General features: G+C 52.7%; 1 protein-coding gene across 10 annotated transcripts; it reads left to right on the top strand.

Moving 5' to 3' along the window:
• Positions 1 to 396: 396 nt before the first annotated feature.
• ST6GALNAC6 (ST6 N-acetylgalactosaminide alpha-2,6-sialyltransferase 6) lies at positions 397 to 16,592 on the top strand. Of its 10 annotated transcripts, XM_055541246.1 has the most exons (9): positions 4,129 to 4,221; positions 5,418 to 5,603; positions 7,088 to 7,175; positions 7,304 to 7,453; positions 8,735 to 8,917; positions 9,206 to 9,385; positions 12,083 to 12,489; positions 15,053 to 15,160; positions 15,955 to 16,591. In XM_055541246.1, the coding sequence occupies exons 5-9, from the start codon at positions 8,915 to 8,917 to the stop codon at positions 16,142 to 16,144; spliced, it is 888 nt and encodes a 295-aa protein (XP_055397221.1). In that variant the 5' UTR covers positions 4,129 to 4,221; positions 5,418 to 5,603; positions 7,088 to 7,175; positions 7,304 to 7,453; positions 8,735 to 8,914; the 3' UTR covers positions 16,145 to 16,591. The 10 variants fall into 10 exon arrangements, with proteins under 10 accessions (XP_055397218.1, XP_055397219.1, XP_055397214.1 ...); XM_055541248.1 differs by lacking the exons at positions 4,129 to 4,221; positions 5,418 to 5,603 and adding an exon at positions 6,058 to 6,242; XM_055541243.1 differs by lacking the exons at positions 4,129 to 4,221; positions 7,304 to 7,453; positions 8,735 to 8,917 and adding an exon at positions 397 to 614.
• The last annotated feature ends 1,693 nt before the right edge of the window (positions 16,593 to 18,285 follow it).

Below are 18,285 nucleotides of genomic sequence, written 5' to 3'. Positions count from 1 at the left end.
CAGACTTGGCTTAATTCTGGCTCTACTTCCTGCTGCAGGACCCTGGTAAGTTAGTGCCTCCCTCCTGGCCTCAGTTTCCTCACCTGTAAAAGGCACAGGGGTAGGCACAGGGAGTAGTCATACAACTCACGGGAGAGAGATGGCACCCATGAAGTGGGGTGTCATCATTTTCAGTGGGGTCTCCTTTGCTCACCCAGCCCTGCCTGCCCTGGTGGTGAGGGATGGGCAGAAAGACCTCCCACCACCATCAGCCGTGTCTGCTCATAGCATCACCCTCCGTCTCCCAGGCCCAGGGTCTGCTGGGTTTGATCAGACTACAACTCCAGCCAGTCCCAGGAGGTTGCCTCCCCTTCCTGTTCCATTACTTGGGAAACGCAGGCCCAACCCTTGGTGTCCAGTGTACACCAAGGCCCTTTGTCTTGGCCCTGCCCTTGGGTGGGTTGGAGGTTTATTGCTTTGTTGACCCAAATGTCTTTCTGGAGTGGTAACCTGGCAGCTGCGATCCACCAGCCAGTTCCTCCAGGCAGACGAAGATGACTGGAGATTGGTTCTGGGCCTGCTGACGTTCTCTGGACCCCCTTCTCTGCCACTGCAGTTCCTGCAGTTTCCCGGAGGTGAGTCAGGGGGAGTGGGAGCCTGAGGGATGTGGTGGGGGTCACCTTGGTGGGCAGCCACTCTGGGCCCCTATTTTCACATCACACCCAGTCTCTTTTGTCTCCTCTGTGGGCCTGCTGGGGACCCAATGCTTCCTCCTAGAAACCAAGGGAAGCTGGGTGAGTCTCATAGCCTGGAGGTATCTCACGTAGCCTCTTCTCAGAAGGAACTTGGGGTCAGGCAGGAACGCACACTCACACAGTTAGCCCAGGTGAGGAAAGGAGCCTGGGTTCTTCTAGGTACTGGTGGGCACCCAGGTCCAGTGTCACCTGGGCCATTCTGATGGCTCCAGCCTCTGTCTGCAAATGACCAGGGACTTCTTAGTTCCAGACCCACTGCCCAGAGGCCTGTGAAGGCTTTTTCCAGTATCCCATGGTGGGGAAAAAAATCCTAACAGTGCAAAGATTGCTAAGGGGTAAGAAGGGCCTGAGGGTGACACACAACCAGGATCCCCACCCTGGGGCAGGAAGGGCTGAAGCAGAGGCTACTGCCATCAGACTGTGGTGGGGGCAGGGGGACGACTCCAGAGGGCATGGGCTGCCCAGCTGTGGGCAGGGTCAGGGAGTAGCACCAGGACTGGCCACAGCTTCTCAGACATGAAGATCCTGGCACGTGTGCAGAGCAGGCTTGGGGCTTTAGCGGCAGAAATGCTCAGTCACTCAGTCATGTTCAACTCTTTGCAACCCGTGGACTGCAGCCCGCCAATCTCCTCTGTCCGTGGGATTTCCCAGGCAAGAATACTGCAGTGGGTTGCTATTTCCTTCTCCAAGGGATCTTCCTGACCCAGGGATCAAACCTGCATCTCCTGCATTGCCAGCGAATTCTTTACAGCTGAGCCACTGGGGAAACACTTGTGGGCAGAAAGGCTTGTGACGATTTAGCGTACAGTCCTGGGGCAATCCCAGCTGGAACACCTGTGTACTCTTGGAGCCTCACTTTCTCCCTCTGGGAAGCAGGAGTAACAGCAGTGTCCACGTTATAGATTGTGCTAAGGATTCAGCGAGGTATGTTCGCATAGTGCTTGTTATTAATAACACAGGAGAAACCCCTGACCCACAGGGAGCTGTGTAGGCTTCCGTGTCCTTGTTATTATTATTGAAGTGGTTGTTACTCTTCTTGGGGGCTCTGGAAAGGGAAGCTAGCCCTAGAGCAGAGCCTCCTGGAGTAAGCCTGGCCCCAGGGACACGGCAGGCCTGACGGGGGAGCTCCAGCCCCAGATTTGGTCCTGGAGCTCGGCTGCAGCACCCTTTTATTTCCAGAGTCCCGGTCATTGGCCGGGGCTGGGAGAAGGGCTGGCCTCTAACCTGCCTGTGACCTCAAGCAAGAGATTCCCCTTCTGTGAGCTCCCAGCAGTCCTGGTCATCAGGCGCCCTGCCCCCTGCTCCGTGGTTTTCTGGCCAGCAGGGCAGGTCAGGCACTGAGGAGGGCTGGGGTGAGGGTGGGGCCAAGGCTCAGGAAGCGGATGGAGCAGGACACCAGAGGGGCAGGAAGCCTTGCCTGTGCCCACAGCCATTTGTACTGCCCCCAGTGCCTGGAGGGCAGTGTCTCTACAGCCTGGAGGCTGGACCTTGGGGGCCCATTAACTTGTTTTAATTAAAAACAAGTTAAAAGTGGTATTAATGTCCTAAATTAGTCCAATGGATACCACTTGGAAATTTATAAAGCAAAAGGTGAAAATAGCACCCAATCCACTCTCCCCACGTCCACTCTCCTCACATCCACTCTCCAGGGTTAACTACTGCCTGTAGTCCCTTCATGGATTCTTCCCGAAGCAGTTTGTGTACGCTTACAAAACCACGTGCATAGATGGTTGGATAAAAAAAGGAATTATGCTATATATGCAGTTCATTTTTTATATTAAAAATTAATTTTAAAATATAAAAAACACAATGTGACCGTTATCCTAAAAAATTTGGAAAATACAGTGAAGCCAAAAGAAGACATCAGCCCATAATCTTATCATTCCAGAAATAACCACTATTGACCCTTCAATCACTGTGATAGACAAAAACATCTCTATTTTCATTTATATTCTTTTTTTTTCACCTTTTAAAATATACCTGAATGACGGCATGAGTTATACTTGTGAATAATAAAACAATATAATGAACTTCCTGAATTCATATCCCACTAAAAGACCAGACTTTGATACTATAACTTGCACACCCCTGCCTTTTTTCCTTCTCCACACCCATCTCCCAACACACAAGACTGCTGTGTTCTTGATTTTTGCTTTTAAAACTTTAATCACTCTGATAAGCAAAGCTGTCGCCTGTCCTGTGAGAGGCGGCCTACTGCCTGCTGTGCGCTTTAACAGTATATTGTGTAGTCCCATTTGTCTTCCAGAACTTGGCTTTTTCACTCCTGTCTGTAAGATCCATCCATGCCATTTCCCCCTGCTCTACAGTATTTCACCATGTGAATGTATCATAATGTAAAAAGATTCCATTCTCCTTGATAGCTATATGAACTATTTCCAGTTTGGTTTCAAGCACTGCTGCTCTGAACTTCATTACCTGCAGTTGCAAGACTTTCTCCAGGGTATATATCTAGGTGGTGGTGGTTTAGTTGCTCAGTCGTGTCCAACTCTTGCGACCCCATGGACTGTAGCCCGTCAGGTTCCTCTGTCCATGGGATTCTCCAGGCAAGAAGACTGGAGTGGGTTGCCATTTCCTTCTCCAATATATCTAGGAGCAGGGTGCAAAATTTTCCAACTTCGTTTTCCAAAGTAGTATAGAGATGCATTTTTAACACTTGCTTTCTTCACTTATGACATATTCCCGTGAACATCCTGGACATCTCTTCCTGTCGGTGTATATTGATCTGAATCATTCATTTAGCAGGGCTGTGCCTTTGTTCATTTAACCAGGCGTCCAGCCTTCTTATTTTTCACTATCACAAAAATTGATGTAATGAATACCATGATAATTATAAGAAGTAATGTAAAACGTTTTTTAATCCTTAACAACACCGCCGGAGCTTGTTCGCCCCATTTTTCGAAAGCAGGGGAAGCGGCAAGTCGAGTGCCAAGGCCACACAGCTAGCAGCGCTGAACTTGGACAGTGGACCCCTGCGTTCACCCAGGGTGATTACTGGGTGCAGGGCTCTGGAGGCCCGAGGTAGGGATGCCCAGGGAGAAACTCAATTGATTCCAAGGGCAGGGTGCTCTATGACTCAGTTGCCCCATCCCGGCCGTGGGGACAGTAAAGTGAAGTGGGTGTGGGTCTGACCCACAGAAGAGGTTCTTCGGAAGGCTGTTACTGTCCTTGTCACTACAGGCTGCCTAGAGGCGTGAGCAATGAGCCTGGGTGCCCCGTGCGGGGGGGTCGCCTGCCCCTCACCCATCCCCGTCTGCACCGCCCCGGGGCGGAGCCACCCGCGGCCCCTCGAGGCTCCGCCCGCCTACCAGGCCTGGGCCGGAGATCGGGGAGCGGCGGCGCTAGGACCCGGCGGGCCGGGGCTGCGGCGGGGCCTGGGCGGCCAGAGCATCGCGGACCCCGGCTCTCGGCTCCCGGCGCCATGTGAGGGGGCTCGGGGGCCGCGGGGAGCCACCGCTCCCCGGGGGAGGTGAGCAGGGCCCGCGCGGGGGCGGGCTGCGGGAGCGGGCGCCGCCTGCACCCCTGGTGGGGGTGGGGTTGGGAGCCGCTGGTGATGGAGGTTGATGTGGGGGCCACAGGGGGCTCCCCTAGACCCACTGTCTCTTGGCAGTCTCGCCTGAAGATCCCGGTCCTCGCGCCCAAGGGCTGTCGCGGGGTTCGCGGGGCCTCCCGCCGCTGACACCCCATTCGAGCTAGGGGACCCTGCCGCCGTCCTGCCTGCCTGCCTTCTTCCCAGCTGAGGCTAGAGCTCCTTACCCGCCGGAGTGCTGGAGTTCGTAGGGTGGGGGGTCAGCGCAAGCGGGATGCAGAGAACTCGTCGCCCCCTACCAGATGCACCCACCGTTTCGGCGTCCCCCATTTGGAATTAGGAGCCCCCTCCCCCTTCTCCCGGGAGCTCTCCTCCCACGCGACTCGTGGGGTCGTCCCGACCGTGTAGGAGGAATCCTCGAGCTGGGCAAAGCGAAACCCCCCAAACAGAGGGCAGGGTGTGGCCCCCAGCCTTAGCCCACGGTTTCAGCCTTCTGACTGGGCCTCCTCAGGGCTGAGTACACGCTCCCGGCTTAGGGCTGTGGGCTGCCACCTCCCTGGCCTGAGGAAGTGGCTCCCCAGCAGGCCTGCTATCCCTGCTGAATCAGGTGCTGGGAACGCACCTGGTGGCCTCTAGTCAGTACCAGCCCTGGGGGATCCTTTTTTTTTTTTTTTTTCTGGGGGATCCTTGAGAGAGATCCGGTCAGGCTCAGCCCCAGGTTGCTGCCTGGAAATAAGACTTCCCAGCAAATTCTGAACAGCTCTGCAAGGCACTTTGCCTCTGTGAACCTCAGTCTCCTCATCTGTGAACCTCAGTCTCCTCATCTGTGAAATGGGGACAAGAGCCCCTACTGTGTACAATTGCCAGGAAGATTCAGTGAGTGGGTGGTGCTTAGCAAGGACTCAGCATTTATTGATATTAGAGGGAAGTTGCTGGGCCAGGCATCAGAGGCGGCTTGGGGGAGAATTGTTTGGCAAGCTCCTGAAGAGGCAGGCCTTGAACAATGAATAACCATAAAACTAACAGCTGCTGGCCCCGACCAAGCACTTTCAAATCCCTGTGCTTCCCGTGCCACATCTGCTTGAATCCTTCTAACAATCTTGTGAGTTACCTACTCTTATCATTCCATTTCACAGATGAGGAAACTGAGGCTCAGAGAGGTCACATGGCTTGCCCGAGGCCCCTCAGCCAGTAAGTGGAGGAACCCGGATTTGCAGTTGAACCTGAGATGCTGTACTGACCATGGCCTTCTCAGAGCAGGACTGTGACGGGGGCTGACCAAGGGAACAGTGGTCCTGGCTGAGGGCACTGCTCAGGCAAAGGTGGGAAAGTCGGGGGGCGGGTCTGGGAACAGGAGTGTTCTAGGGTGTCTGGAGCTTGGGGCATCTGAAGGAAAGTGTAGTGAGAGGGGAGGCTCAGCTCAGAGAAGCAGCTGGAATGCTAGAGGCCTCAGGGTGGATGGGGGCTACCTAGGGATCCTGGATAACTTTTGCATTAGTGGGCTGTGAGTCTAACAACAAGCCGCTCTTTCCTTCTGTTGAACCTGTCTCCTGATCTGTGCAACCGGCGGGACTGGACCTGGTGAGAGTCCCCATGAGTCCCGACTGGGGTGGCTTTGAAGGCTGGCTGCGGTGAAACCTGAAACATGGCTAGGGAGGAGGGGGCGCCTGCGGAGAGAAGGCGGGGTTGGGTGGTGGGCGGAGTTAGGACCCAACCAGTCAGAAGCTGAGTGGGGACACCTCCTTTGGCCTGGCTATGCCTGAGAGCGGTGTAGAAGTAAACAGCTGCTAGGTCAGGGGGCAGAGATAGTGGCGGGAGCTGGGAGGCCCCTGTAGGGAAGCTTCGACCGAGCTGGGGGAGCCCCTGGGCCCCAGTTTCTTTCTTTGCGCACTCATTTTCCGTGTCTTCTGGCCTAATCTGCTGGAGGTGGCTGGACACAAGTACTGACTCCCTTTTGAAAGGTAGGGAAATTGAAAACTGCAGAGAAGCTGCGTCCTGCGAAGATGGGGGCCGGGTGGGGGGCGTCTATTGGAGAGTGAGGAGCAGAGTGTGTATGGTTCCCTGAGACTCTCTCCCCCCTCACCAGGGTGGAGCTGTGATTATGCCCATTGGATAGATGAGTCTGAACCCTTAACCCCCAAGATCTTATGTAATAATGAACAAAGTCAAAACCAAGGGAAAACAAGTTAAGAATGGAATCACTCAGTGGACCTCCTGCACATCCCCAGGGCCCTGGAGGCACAGCAGAGAATGGGAATGAGGCCCTGGGCCAGCTGTGCCATCAGAACTCTCAGTTGGAAGGTGGCATGCAGGGGACATTCCTGGCCCACCCCAGGTGGGAGGATGAGTGGGCATGAACAGGGTTGTGCAGAGTGTTCCAGTTGGAGGGGCCAGTTTATGCAAGACCTGGAAGGGTGTGAGTGTTGAGGAGTTTGGGGACCTACAAAGAATGTTGCTTTATTCCCAGGCTTTGGGACCATAAGGCAAGGTTTAGAGTAGAGGTACGAATAGGGCTCCTGCTAGGTGAGGAGCAGCAACCCCCCACCCCAGCAGGGAAGCCAGCCTTTGGCCTGCAAGCTGCCTTTGGCACAAAGTGGGAGAGAGAACGGCAGGGAGAGAGGCAGGGCTCTGCCACCACCTGGCTGTATGACTGCTGACCAATTCCTGCCCTTTCTTGGCCTCAGTGTCTCCATCTGGAAAATGGGTACAGCCCTGAGCCTTGGAGTCATGGGTGGATAGAGCTGGCGGGAGTGGGGAGGGTGTCGCTTAGGACCAGCTGGACCATAATCCTTTCTGTGGCTTGCAGGTCTGACCACACACCCCTACCTGGGCCACCTGCAGGACACTGGCCCCTGCCCCTCAGCAGACGCCGGAGAGAGATGAAGAACAACAAAGTAAGTTACCTTTTGTTTCTTATCCCCATCTCTTTATTTCTTGTCCCCATCTCGGCTTCTTATTTCCCTTCGTGAAGTGGTCGCCTTTGGACCTGCCTCACACCCAGTCTCTCTTCCCTACTGAAAAGCTCCTGATGCGTGGGAGACCCTGGTGCAAGCCTTGCTGTAGCCACTGACCTGTGTGGTCTGGGCAAGTTCCTGCCTCTGTCTGGGCCCAGGTCCACTTCTGTCCTCCTAGGCCTGACTGGTCCATCTGTGGTCAAGGATTAGCTGAGAAGGTGACTGTGGAGTTCTGTGCAGGGGGTGGGGTTGGGGAGAGAAGGTGAATGGGAGTCTGGGAGAGGGGACAGTGGTCAGAGTCAAAAATGACATAATGTTGTAAGCATCACTCCAAGGGTGCCCGGGTTCCGCATCATCCATTCATTTATGGTTTCCTGAGCACCTATTGTGTGCCTGGCCCTGTACACCCCTTTCCTAGGATCCACTGAGCTATGGCTTTGGCAGAGCCTGGGGGTTGGGATTGGGGTGATATGGGTGTGTCTGGGTCCAATCCGGAAAGAGAAACCACACTAATTTGAACAGAGCAAATTTAATGTAAAGAATTGTTAACTATAATTGGGCATTGGAGTAACAAAGGATTCGAACTCTACAAAATACAGGAATAATAGGTGTAAGGAGCACTCAGAGGGAATTTTCTAATGGTCCAGTGGTTAGGAATTGGTACTTTTACTGTTGGGGACAGGGTTTGATCCCTGATCAGGGAACTAAGAGCCTGCAAGCCTTGTGATGTGGCCAAAGAAAAAGGAAAAAAAAAAAAAAGGGGGCTGCCCCTGCAGTCAGAGCTGAGACTCAGGCCTTACTGGCCTGGAGAGGGCAAGAGCTATGGCCCAGTGGATGGCAGAGAGCTCACGGTGATGCTGTGCCATGAAAGTTGTCATAAATCCACCTGCTAGGCTACAGGGAAGGCTGGTCACAGGAGGTAACTCCCAGGAGGCATGTCAAGCATCATGCAGAACTGTTCCAGGAAGCTGAAGCTTAATTTTTGTGGGTGTTGCTGGTGGTTGAGTGTGTCACATGCTTCTGGAGAAGCTGTGGTCACAGTAGGAGTCAGGGGCACTCTGCTTCAAAACTGCCGGAGGGTGGATGCTGGAGAAAGCTACTGACCCCTGGGAGAAGCCATGTGCCCTGGAGGAGCAAGTGCCCAGAACCAGGCTTAAAGCCCCTAGAACCTGGCAGCAAACTTCCTTCCTCCTGAAATCTATCTCTAGCACCCTCTACTAACAAAGTTTGCTAGCAAGGAAAAGCTTGTAAGGGGCCCAGATCCATTTTCACAGAGCAGGCAAAAAAGAGTAAAACCTGGTACTGAGAAGCAATACTTCAATAACCGCCTAGGGGGCTTAGCACAAAGAGTCAGGACTCCGGGGCCTCACCTAGCCTTGCAGACCCTGGGCCAATAAGTCCCAGTGGACGCTTCAGAGATCAATTTCCTGCCTTCTGCCATAAGTTGGTGTACCGACTACCCATGCATCCTGTTTCCTGACCACAACCTTTCCCTTCAGGTTTAAATGAATGATGAACATTTGTGGAGACTGTTTGGGGAAGACTGTCCCTCTCGTTTGAAAGTCCCACCTGTCTCCAAGCATCATTCCCGCTGCAGCTGGAGGGATCCTTGCGACCCCCACATCCAATCTGATCCAGCCACCCTTCTGTGCTCTGGGCTCCACCCTGGGAACTGAGATATGGTGGGGATCAAGGCTGACTCAGTCCCAGCCTTCAGAACTTATGGTTCCATTGAGGGGGATCTGAATGCAGTGGGATTGGTCCTGTGATAGCCGGTGCTCAGGGAGCTGGAGGAGGCCTTCCTGGGGGAGGTGGTGCCTGTGATGGGCAGTGCTCAGGGAGTTGGAGGAGGCCTCCCTGGGGGAGGTGGTACCTGAACTGGTGGAATAAAGAACAGGAATTAGCAGGCGTGGTAGGTCGTGAGGACTCTGCCGGACGGCTGGGCCCTCACTGGCCTCTCCCCTCTCCAGGAGCAGCGGTCAGCAGTGTTCGTGATCCTCTTTGCCCTCATCACCATCCTCATCCTCTACAGCTCCAACAGTGCCAATGAGGTCTTTCATTATGGCTCCCTGCGGGGCCGGACACGCCGGCCTGTCAACCTCAGGAAGTGGAGCATCACTGACGGATACATCCCCATTCTTGGCAACAAGGTAGGGCAGCCGCTCTGGGGAACTCCCTGGGAGCTGCCTGGAGACTGCCCTTCCCCATTGCCCACCATCACTGCTCCTACCTTCTCCTCCTCCTCCTCTTCTCTCTACTTCCTCCATCCCTCCTAAAGAAAAGGGTGGACCCCAGGAGTCCGGTGCCTTCAGCCCCTTGTTTGCGATGTGACCTCGGACAAGCAGCCTGTCCTCTGGACCTCAGTTTTCTCCAAGGTTCCACCCTCAGTGCTAATAGCCTATAATCTCCTGAATCAGAATCCCTTTGGAAAGGTCTGTCTGGTTTTCAGATCTCAGTCTCTGCAGGGGAGTCTATATCGGATTTGGGAGCAGGACTCTAGGGTACTTGACAACACAAAAGCAATAATAAGAATGGCCGCCAGTGGTCAGTTGCCCACTGTGTGCTGGGCACTGTGATCAGCAGTAATCCTCATACCAGTGCTGTGAGTTTAGCATTATCTCCCTTGATGAGATGGGAAAATTGAGGCTCAGAGAGGCAAAGTTACTTCCCCAAGGCCACACAGCAAGGGAGAGGAGGAGCCCAGGTATTGCCCCAACATCTGCTGAGATACAGCTGGGTGGAGAGGCCCAGAGCCTTTCCTGGGACTTCTGTTTGTTTTGGCTAGCCATGAAGGTTGTATTTCTGGAGCTCACCTTGTAGTCCTCTGAGCCCCAGTGTTTTCTTTGGGGTCAGGGAGAAAATTATTGGCCTCCAGCATGGATGCCACCTTCCAGAAGGAGGTCCCCCAGCCCCTGCCTACCTCTCTCTCTTCTCTCACTAACCCTCCTAAATCTCTAGAGGTCTTTGCATATAGAACCTGGGACCATGAGCTCATCCTCACTGGAAAAAGGCCCATTAGCATGTGTTTAGAGACAGAGGCTTCCCTGGTAGCTCAGCTGGTAAGAATCCACCTGCAAAGCAGGAGACCCCAGTTCCATTCTTGGATCAGGAAGATCTCCTGGAGAAGGGATAGGTTACCCACTCCAGTATTCTTGGGCTTCCCTGGTGGCTCAGACGGTAAAGAATCTGCCTGCAATGTGGGAGACCTGGGTTTGATCCCTGGGTTGGGAAGATTCCCTGGGTTGGGAAAATTCCCTGGAGGAGAGCATGGCAACTCACTCCAGTATTCTTGCCTGGAGAATCCCCATGGACAGAGGAGCCTGGTGGGCTACAGTTCATGGGGTTGAAAAGAGTCAGACACAACTGAGTGACTAAGCACAAGAGACAGATTAAGGGCTTCCCCAGTTGCTCAGTGGTAAAAAAAAATCTGCCTGCAATGCAGGAAACGTGGGTTCAAGCCTTGGGTTGGGAAGATCTACTGAAGGAGGAAATTACAACCCACTTCAGTATTCTTGCCTGGGAAATTCCATAGAGAGAGGAGCTGAGCAGGCTGCAGTCCATAGGGTCGCAGAGTTGAACACAACTGAAGTGATTGAGCACGCACACAGAGACAGATTTAGGGCTTCCCCATTGGCTCAGTGGAAAACAATCTGTCTGCAATGCAGGAGACCTGGGTTCAATCCTTGGGTTGGGAAGATTCCCCTGGGGGAGGGCATAGCAACCTGCTCTGGTATTCTTGCCTGGAGAATTCCATGAACAGAGGAGCCTAGTGGGCTGCAGTCCACAGGGTAGCAAAGAGTTAGACATGACTGAGCGACTGAGCACTCACACACGACACGAGAGACAGATTAACACCTAACTGAGACTTTCTCTACCCTAAGGATCCTTGAAAGAGAAATGGTAGAATCCCTGGGAGAAAGTGGAACTGCTTGAGGGTGGGTGATGTGGAAGGGAATGAGACAGAGCTTGGCCAGCAGCTGTTTCCAGCCTGATAGGGGAGGCCAGGATGGTAGAGCTCAGGAAAGCTGGCAAAGCCATCAGTTGAGGTATTAAACATGAGACATGTTGCTGGATCTTGGAGTAAGGCCTCAAGGAAGGCTGCCTGGAGGAGGTGGCACCTGAACTTAGCCTTGAAGGGTGCACAGGAAATCCATGGGCAGAAAATAGGCTTCAGATAGCTTGTTCCAATCTGTTTATTTCACCAATGGGAAAACAGAGGCTCAAAGAAGCTTCCACACCATTTCCTACTGACAAGTTGATGGCCTTTTTGTGGGTGATGTGGAAATGTCATGGACACATTGGGGAGGATGTCTTCTTTGAAGAGCTGGCCTGAGGGTGAAGCTGGGGCTCTATGGCCTGTAGACCTAGGTTCACATCCTGGCCCTGCACTCCTCTGCTCTGCGACCTTGGGGACATCCCAGCATGGCTGTCCTGCATGGTTTCTTTTCATCCTTCAGGTGCTAGCTGAGAGAGGCCCCCTCAGATGACTTTTCTAGCATAGCCCTCACTCCTGCCAGTCTTGATCCTCTGCCCCTATTTTATTTCCTTCCCAGCACGTATAACTTACCACCTGGCATTATTTTACCATTTACTTGTTCACCATCTGTCTCCCCAACTGTGAATTTCTTAAAGGCAGGAGTGGGGTCTCTTGTTTATTGCTCTGTCTCTTGTACTTGGCCATTAGCAAGCTTGCTATAAATATCTGTTGAATGTTGAATGAATACGGCTCAATTTCCCTGTCTTTAAAATGGGCATCATAATTCCTGCCTCCTGGAGGCCTGGGTGTATGGAGCACAGCGTCTGGCACCAAGTGGTCATAACAGTGTTGGCTTTCCTTAACCCTCCAGACGCTGCCCTCCAGGTGTGGCCAGTGTGTGATTGTCACCAGCTCCAGCCACCTGCTGGGCACCAAGCTGGGTCCTGAGATCGAGCGGGCCGAGTGCACAATCCGCATGAACGACGCACCCACTACGGGCTACTCGGCCGATGTGGGCAACAAGACCACCTTCCGCGTGGTGGCCCATTCCAGCGTATTCCATGTGCTGCGGAGGCCTCAGGAGTTTGTCAACCGGACCCCTGAAACTGTGTTCATCTTCTGGGGGCCCCCAAACAAGATGCAGAAGCCCCAGGGCAGCCTGGTGCGCGTCATCCAGCGGGCAGGCCTGGTGTTCCCCAACATGGAGGCCTATGCCATCTCCCTCAGCCGCATGCGCCAGTTTGACGACCTCTTCCGGAGTGAGACAGGCAAGGACAGGTACCAACCTCCTGCCCCCTCCCTCTGGCCAGCCCTGTGCTCCCTCTCAGCGCGCTCCACCTGGAGGGCCTGTTGCTCCCAGCATGCACTGCTCTGAGGGTGTGGTCACTTCTTGCCACCTTTTCTTGGTTGGGTTTCCTAGGGGAGTTCGCTTCACGTCCAGCTCTCAGCTTGTGTCATTTCCAACATGCTCTGCCTGGCCTCGTCTCCCTGGGAGGGCTTGCAGTACTCCCAGAGGACAGGGGCTCCCAGCATGCTCTGCTCTAAGGTTGTGTCATCACTCCTAGCATCTTTCTAGGACAGCCCTCCCATAGCATGCCTCATGGAACGTGTTGACCATTCCCAGCATGTCTCTTCTAAGGATACATCACCCTCGGTATGTGCTGCTCTGACTGATCTCTCTAGAAAAGCTGGGCCAGTGCCGTCCAATAAAAATACCATGCGAGCCACATAGGTAATTTAAAATTTTAGAGTAGCCACGTTTAAAAAGTTAAAAGAAACAGGCGAAATTAAATTCACTTTTATTCAACTTGATATGTCCAACATATAGGTCCTATACACATCTTGTTTGATTTATACCTAAATATTTAAAATTTTTAGAACTGTTGTACATAGTATTAGAATTTTGATGGGTTTCCTATTATTCATTGCTAGCTTATATAAATATGATTGATTTTTGTGTGTTGACCTTATATCCAATAATCTTCCTAAACTTCCTTATTGGTTCAAGGAGACTTTTGTAGATTCTTTGGGTTTTCTGTGCAAATGATCATGATGTAACAACATGCATATAAGGACAGTTTTATTTTTTGTTTCCAATCTGTATGCCTCTTATTTCTTTTTCGTGCATTATTGCACTGCCTAGTGCTTTCAATATAACACTGAATTGTTTTAGAAGTGGTGAGAGTGGACGTCCTTGCCTTGGTCTCAGTCTTACGGGAAAAGTGCTCAGTCTTTCATCATTGAATATGGTGTTGGTTGTAGGTTTTTGAAGCTATGGGTTGAAGAGGTTATCAGGTTGAGGAAGTTTCCTTCTCTTACTGGTTTGCTGAGACTTTTTTGTTTGTTTTGGTTCTTGGTGATTTTTTTTTTTTTAAGCCATGCTATGCAGCATGCGAGATCTTGGTTTCCCAACAAGGGATGAAATCTGTGCCCCCTGTTTTGGGAGAATGGAGTCTTAACCACTAGACCGCCAGGGAAGTCCTGCTAAAAGCATTTTTTAAAGTCATTACTGGGTATTGGATTTATCAAATGTTTTTATGCATCAATTGATATCACATGGTTTTTCTTAAGACTATTAATATGATGGATTATATTGATTGATTTTTATATATTGAATCAGTCTTGCGTTTCTGGAATAAACTCTGCTTGGTTGTGGATGTCATTTTTTTTATATGTTGCTGGATATGATTTGCAATATTTTGTTGAGATTTTTGTATCTGTGTTCATGAGAGATATTGGTCTGTAGTTTATTTTGTACTGTCTTTGCCTCATTTTGGTATCAGAGTAATGCTGGTCTCAGAAAGTGAAAATGGGAAATGTTTTCCTTCTATTTTCTGGAAGAGATTAAAACCTAGAATTGGTTTTATTTCTTCTTTAAATGTTTGGTAGAATTTGCCAATGTTTGGTAGAAACTCTTGTCCTGGAGAGTGCTTTTTCAGAAGATTTTTGAATTCTTTAAGAGTTATAGGATATTTAGGTTATCTATTTCATCTTGAGTTTTGGCAGTTTGCGGTTTCAAGAAATTGGCCCATTTCATCTAAATTATCAAATTCATGTACGTTGCTTTTTACAGTTTTTGTATTATTCTTTTAATGTCTACAAGGCCTATGATGAACCCTCCTTTTTTATTCTTGATATTGGTTAATTTGTGTCTTTTCTCTCTGTCAGTCTTGTAGAAGTTATTTTTTCTTAAACTTTTCAAAGAACCCCCCACCTCAATCAAATATACCCTAAATATCTTCAGTTCAACAAGTGAACAGTGTGAAAAATTGTCAGTGACATATTCTACATTCTTTTTTTCATGCTAAGGAATAAAGTGTGTATTTTACACCGACAGCACATCTTAACCACATGTCAAGTGCTCACGCGTGCCCGCGTGTGGCTGGTGGCTGTCTGGTGGGCAGCACAGCCCGAGGTTCTTGGTTGCTCGCCCCATGCCTTGCTCTGAACTTGTCACTCGTCACTCCTGGCAGGACCTCCGCGGATTAGTCTCCCCTTTGGAGTTTGCTCCTAGCGTGTGTGCAGCTGTTTCCGCCTACCATGTTTTGTGGTCAGGGTCACTCCCAGCTTGCTCGAGGGTGACCAGGCTCCCCAGGAGTTAATTCCCAGCATGTCGTGTTCCTGTGCTTCCCCTCAAAGGAGCCCTCCCTCCACCCCTCATCTCCATTCAGACTTGTCCGCGCTCCCGCAGCAGGGCTGGACAGGGGGTGACTGACACGGAAGGAGAGCCCCAGGAGGGGGCAGAGTGGGAGGAGTTCTGGGAAACTCTGGGTGGGTGGACCCTTCCTCTCTGCCTGCCCCACCCCCACGCCCCTTCATCATGACACCTCTCTGCCCCCAGGGAAAAGTCCCACTCATGGTTGAGCACAGGCTGGTTCACCATGGTGATTGCGGTGGAGTTGTGTGACCACGTGCACGTCTATGGCATGGTGCCCCCGGACTACTGCAGGTGAGCACTCCTAGGGCGATGTCCAGCTGTTGGCCTCAGGGTGGAGCGGGGGTCCTGGAGACCTTGGCTGGGGTGCCTTTGAGGGCCTCTATTTTACAGTATTCAAACTGCTCTGCAGAGATCTAGGCTCTTCAGAGCTACCTCAGGGGCTTCCATCCCAAGCTCAGCCGGAGTCCAGAGTTTATATATTAATAACTATTTTTATTATTACTATGTGAAAAGCCCAGTGGGTGACAGCTGTTTTTTCACTAAGTGCTGACCGTGTACCAAACATGGTTTTTTATTATCTCATTTACTCCTTATAGTGACTGTAAGGGATAAGAGGAGGATGTTTTGTGAATGGCCTCAGTTCCCAGGAACAGTAAGGGGTAGGGGTCAGGCTTCAGAGCCCATGGTCCTTACCACTATCCCACATTGGCACCCTCTGGGGAAAAGGAAAAGTTTCCACTGCATTAAAAAAAATAAAAATTTGAGGACTTCCCTGGTGGCTCAGTAGTAAAGAATCAGCCTTGCAATGCAGGGCACATGGGGTTCGCTCCCTGGTCCAGGAAGAGTCCACATAAGCTCTTTTGCCACAACTAAGACCTGATGTGGCCAAATAGATTAAAAAAAAAAAAAAGTTTGAGAGTCAGACACCTAGTCTACACTATACCCATTTCACAGATGGGAAACTGAGGCCCAGGGAGGGGGTGGGGATTTCCCCCACTGAGGCACTACAGCAGGTCAGGGGCTGGGAAGGGCAGGATCCCGCCAGTGCCCCCCTTGCCCTTACGGCCCCCTCTGCTCTGCCGCAGCCTGCGGCCCCACCTGCAGCGTATGCCCTACCACTACTATGAGCCCAAGGGGCCAGACGAGTGTGTCACCTACATCCAGAACGAGAACAGCCGCAAGGGCAACCACCACCGCTTCATCACGGAGAAGAGGGTCTTCTCGTCCTGGGCCCAGTTGTACGGAATCACCTTCTCCCACCCCTCCTGGACCTAGGCCACCCCGCCTGTGGGGTTCTCACGAGGGGCACGGGAGAAGTGGCTCTCCGCCCAGCTGCTCGACCCGGGGCCGTCTCCTGGCCAATCAAGGCTGGTCAGGGTGTCTTCTGGACGGTCAGGCCTTGAAGCAGGCACAGCCTCCAGCCATCCAGGGCCTGGAGGAATCTCTTGGCCAATCAAGGATTTGGGCTTCTGTGTGGTTAATCGGGTGTTGAGGGTATTTTTTGTCTAGTCAGGGTCTGAGCATAGTCAATCAGGGTATTTCTGAGTAATCTGAGGCTAAGGTCACGTCCTTTCCCGTGAGGCCTTGGTTCAGAACCCCAGGATGGACCCCAAATCACTTCCTATTGATGGGGATGGTGGGGTCCTGTCCCAGGAAGCCGCCTCCTCCCTTTCTAGAGCTAGAGAGAGGTTGGGTGGGGGTAGGGGGCCAGGCTGGGGCATTTGTGGGGTTGGGGGGCTCTCCAGGGTGGGAGACTGGTGTCTGGGTCTTGCCTCTACCCTGAGTGGCCTTGAACAAACCCCTTGCCCCGTCTCTGGGCCTCCTTCTGCCTGTGTCAGGTTCTAATTGTAGAGTCTGAGAACCCTCCCACCTCCTCCCACTGACCACCTTGGGTCTGTCCTCCATTAAGACTGGGCACCTCCAGCCACCGCCCCTTGCTGGGGGACTCAGCTTCCTGTGGGTCTGGGATTCCCTTCCTCACCTCCTCCTGGAAACTTGAGGGTATTTTTGTGCAACTTCCTCAGGCTTTAGGGAACTCTGAAAAGAATGGACAAACCTTCAGCTGTTTTCTTAGCCCCTCTGCCCAGCTGCCATTAGCCTGGCTCTTAAAGAGCCAGGCCCCTGTTTCTGCCATCCAGCCATGAGGTTTTCCACCTGCTGGAGGAGCCTTTGGGGCTGAGAGGAGGGGGGATCCCGGCCCAACTGAGGTTTTCCGAAGCCCCTTCGTTTGCAGCTGCTGGAGTAGTCCAAGGGCCTTCCCCCACCTGGGCCTGGGAAGGCTCTAGAGGCCTGGGAGCTGTCGCCTAAGTTCTGTCATCTCCCTCTACATCAGGCACTTTATTGCTGGGCCTCAGTGGGCTGGATTTACCCCCCCCAGCTCTTCTGGAGTCTTGAAGGGAAGAGACTGGAGGGCTTCCTGGAGGAGGCTGTGGAATGGGCAGGGTCAGGTGGGGAAGGAGGCCAGCAGTGAGTCATTGCACTTTGGGGCAAGGGGTGGGGGCCGGCGACTACCCTAGACTTGATTTTGTAATGATTTGTACAGAAATAAACGCACCTAAACTCCAGCCCCATTTCCTGTGTCTGAGTTCTAGCTCTCTCTCTGGCCCAGTACTTGGGGCCCACACCTTCCAGGCTGGGAGCCCACACTCCAGCAGAATGGCCAGCTTCTTTGTGAGTCATGCATTTTACAGCCTGGGTGGAGACCTGGTGGCCCTGGGGGCTGGGGGTGCTCACCTGGCTCTTCCAGTCTGACCTCCCCCTGCCCGTGTGACTTTGAGCAAGTCACTCCCCCTCTCAGAACCCCAGCTCCCTCTGGGCTGAAACCAGACACTACTCTCAAGGAGGTCAGGATCAAGGGAGGCGAGGGGCCTGCGACAGGCTCAGGGCAGTGAGGGCTGCACAGGGCGCTGCAGCTGTGGAGGTGACGCTCTTCCTGAGGACGGTTCCTGCAGAGGTTTGGAGGGGAAGAGCGTCCCACAGGAAGAGAAGGGGGTAGGAGAGGATGACATTTCTGTCCCGGAAGCAAGGGGGATGGGATGGAGGAGGTTGACAGGGACAGGCAGGCAGTGGGGTCAGAGGTTGGCTGTAAGCAGGGTGGGGAGGCTGGGGGCGGGGGTGCCCAGCGTAGGGAGCAGGAGTATCCTGCAAGCCTGAACAGGAGGGAGTCAGGCAGGGCTGCAGCCCTGGCCAGGTGTGTGAGCTGTGAATCCCTCCAACCTCTTAGCAAAAGGGCTTGTTTACTCCAGGTTGGCAGGAGGTAGGGGGTCCGTGACTCTGGGAGATTACAACCTGTTTAGTCAGATAAGATGCCCTTGGGAGCGGAGGCCTAACAAAGGGTGACTGTGAGACAAGGGCAGGCAGCCTGCCGGGGATGGAAAAGAGTTCTCCTGGGCACCGCGCCAGCGGGATGGGGACCA

This window comes from Bubalus kerabau, chromosome 11, assembly GCF_029407905.1.
Source record: "Bubalus kerabau isolate K-KA32 ecotype Philippines breed swamp buffalo chromosome 11, PCC_UOA_SB_1v2, whole genome shotgun sequence".
Classification (NCBI taxonomy): Eukaryota; Metazoa; Chordata; class Mammalia; order Artiodactyla; family Bovidae; genus Bubalus; species Bubalus kerabau.
Note: the sequence above shows the minus strand (reverse complement) of the source record. Positions and strands in the feature narration are given on the sequence as shown.

Excerpts from the sequence above, each read along its gene's own strand:
- ST6GALNAC6 (XM_055541238.1), top strand. The coding sequence starts at position 6,474 with ATGGAATCACTCAGTGGACCTCCTGCACATCCCCAGGGCCCTGGAGGC. Across the intron at positions 6,617-7,087 it reads ACATTCCTGGCCCACCCCAG|GTCTGACCACACACCCCTAC; the intron begins GTGGGAGGATGA and ends TGTGGCTTGCAG. Across the intron at positions 7,176-9,205 it reads GAGAGATGAAGAACAACAAA|GAGCAGCGGTCAGCAGTGTT; the intron begins GTAAGTTACCTT and ends TCCCCTCTCCAG.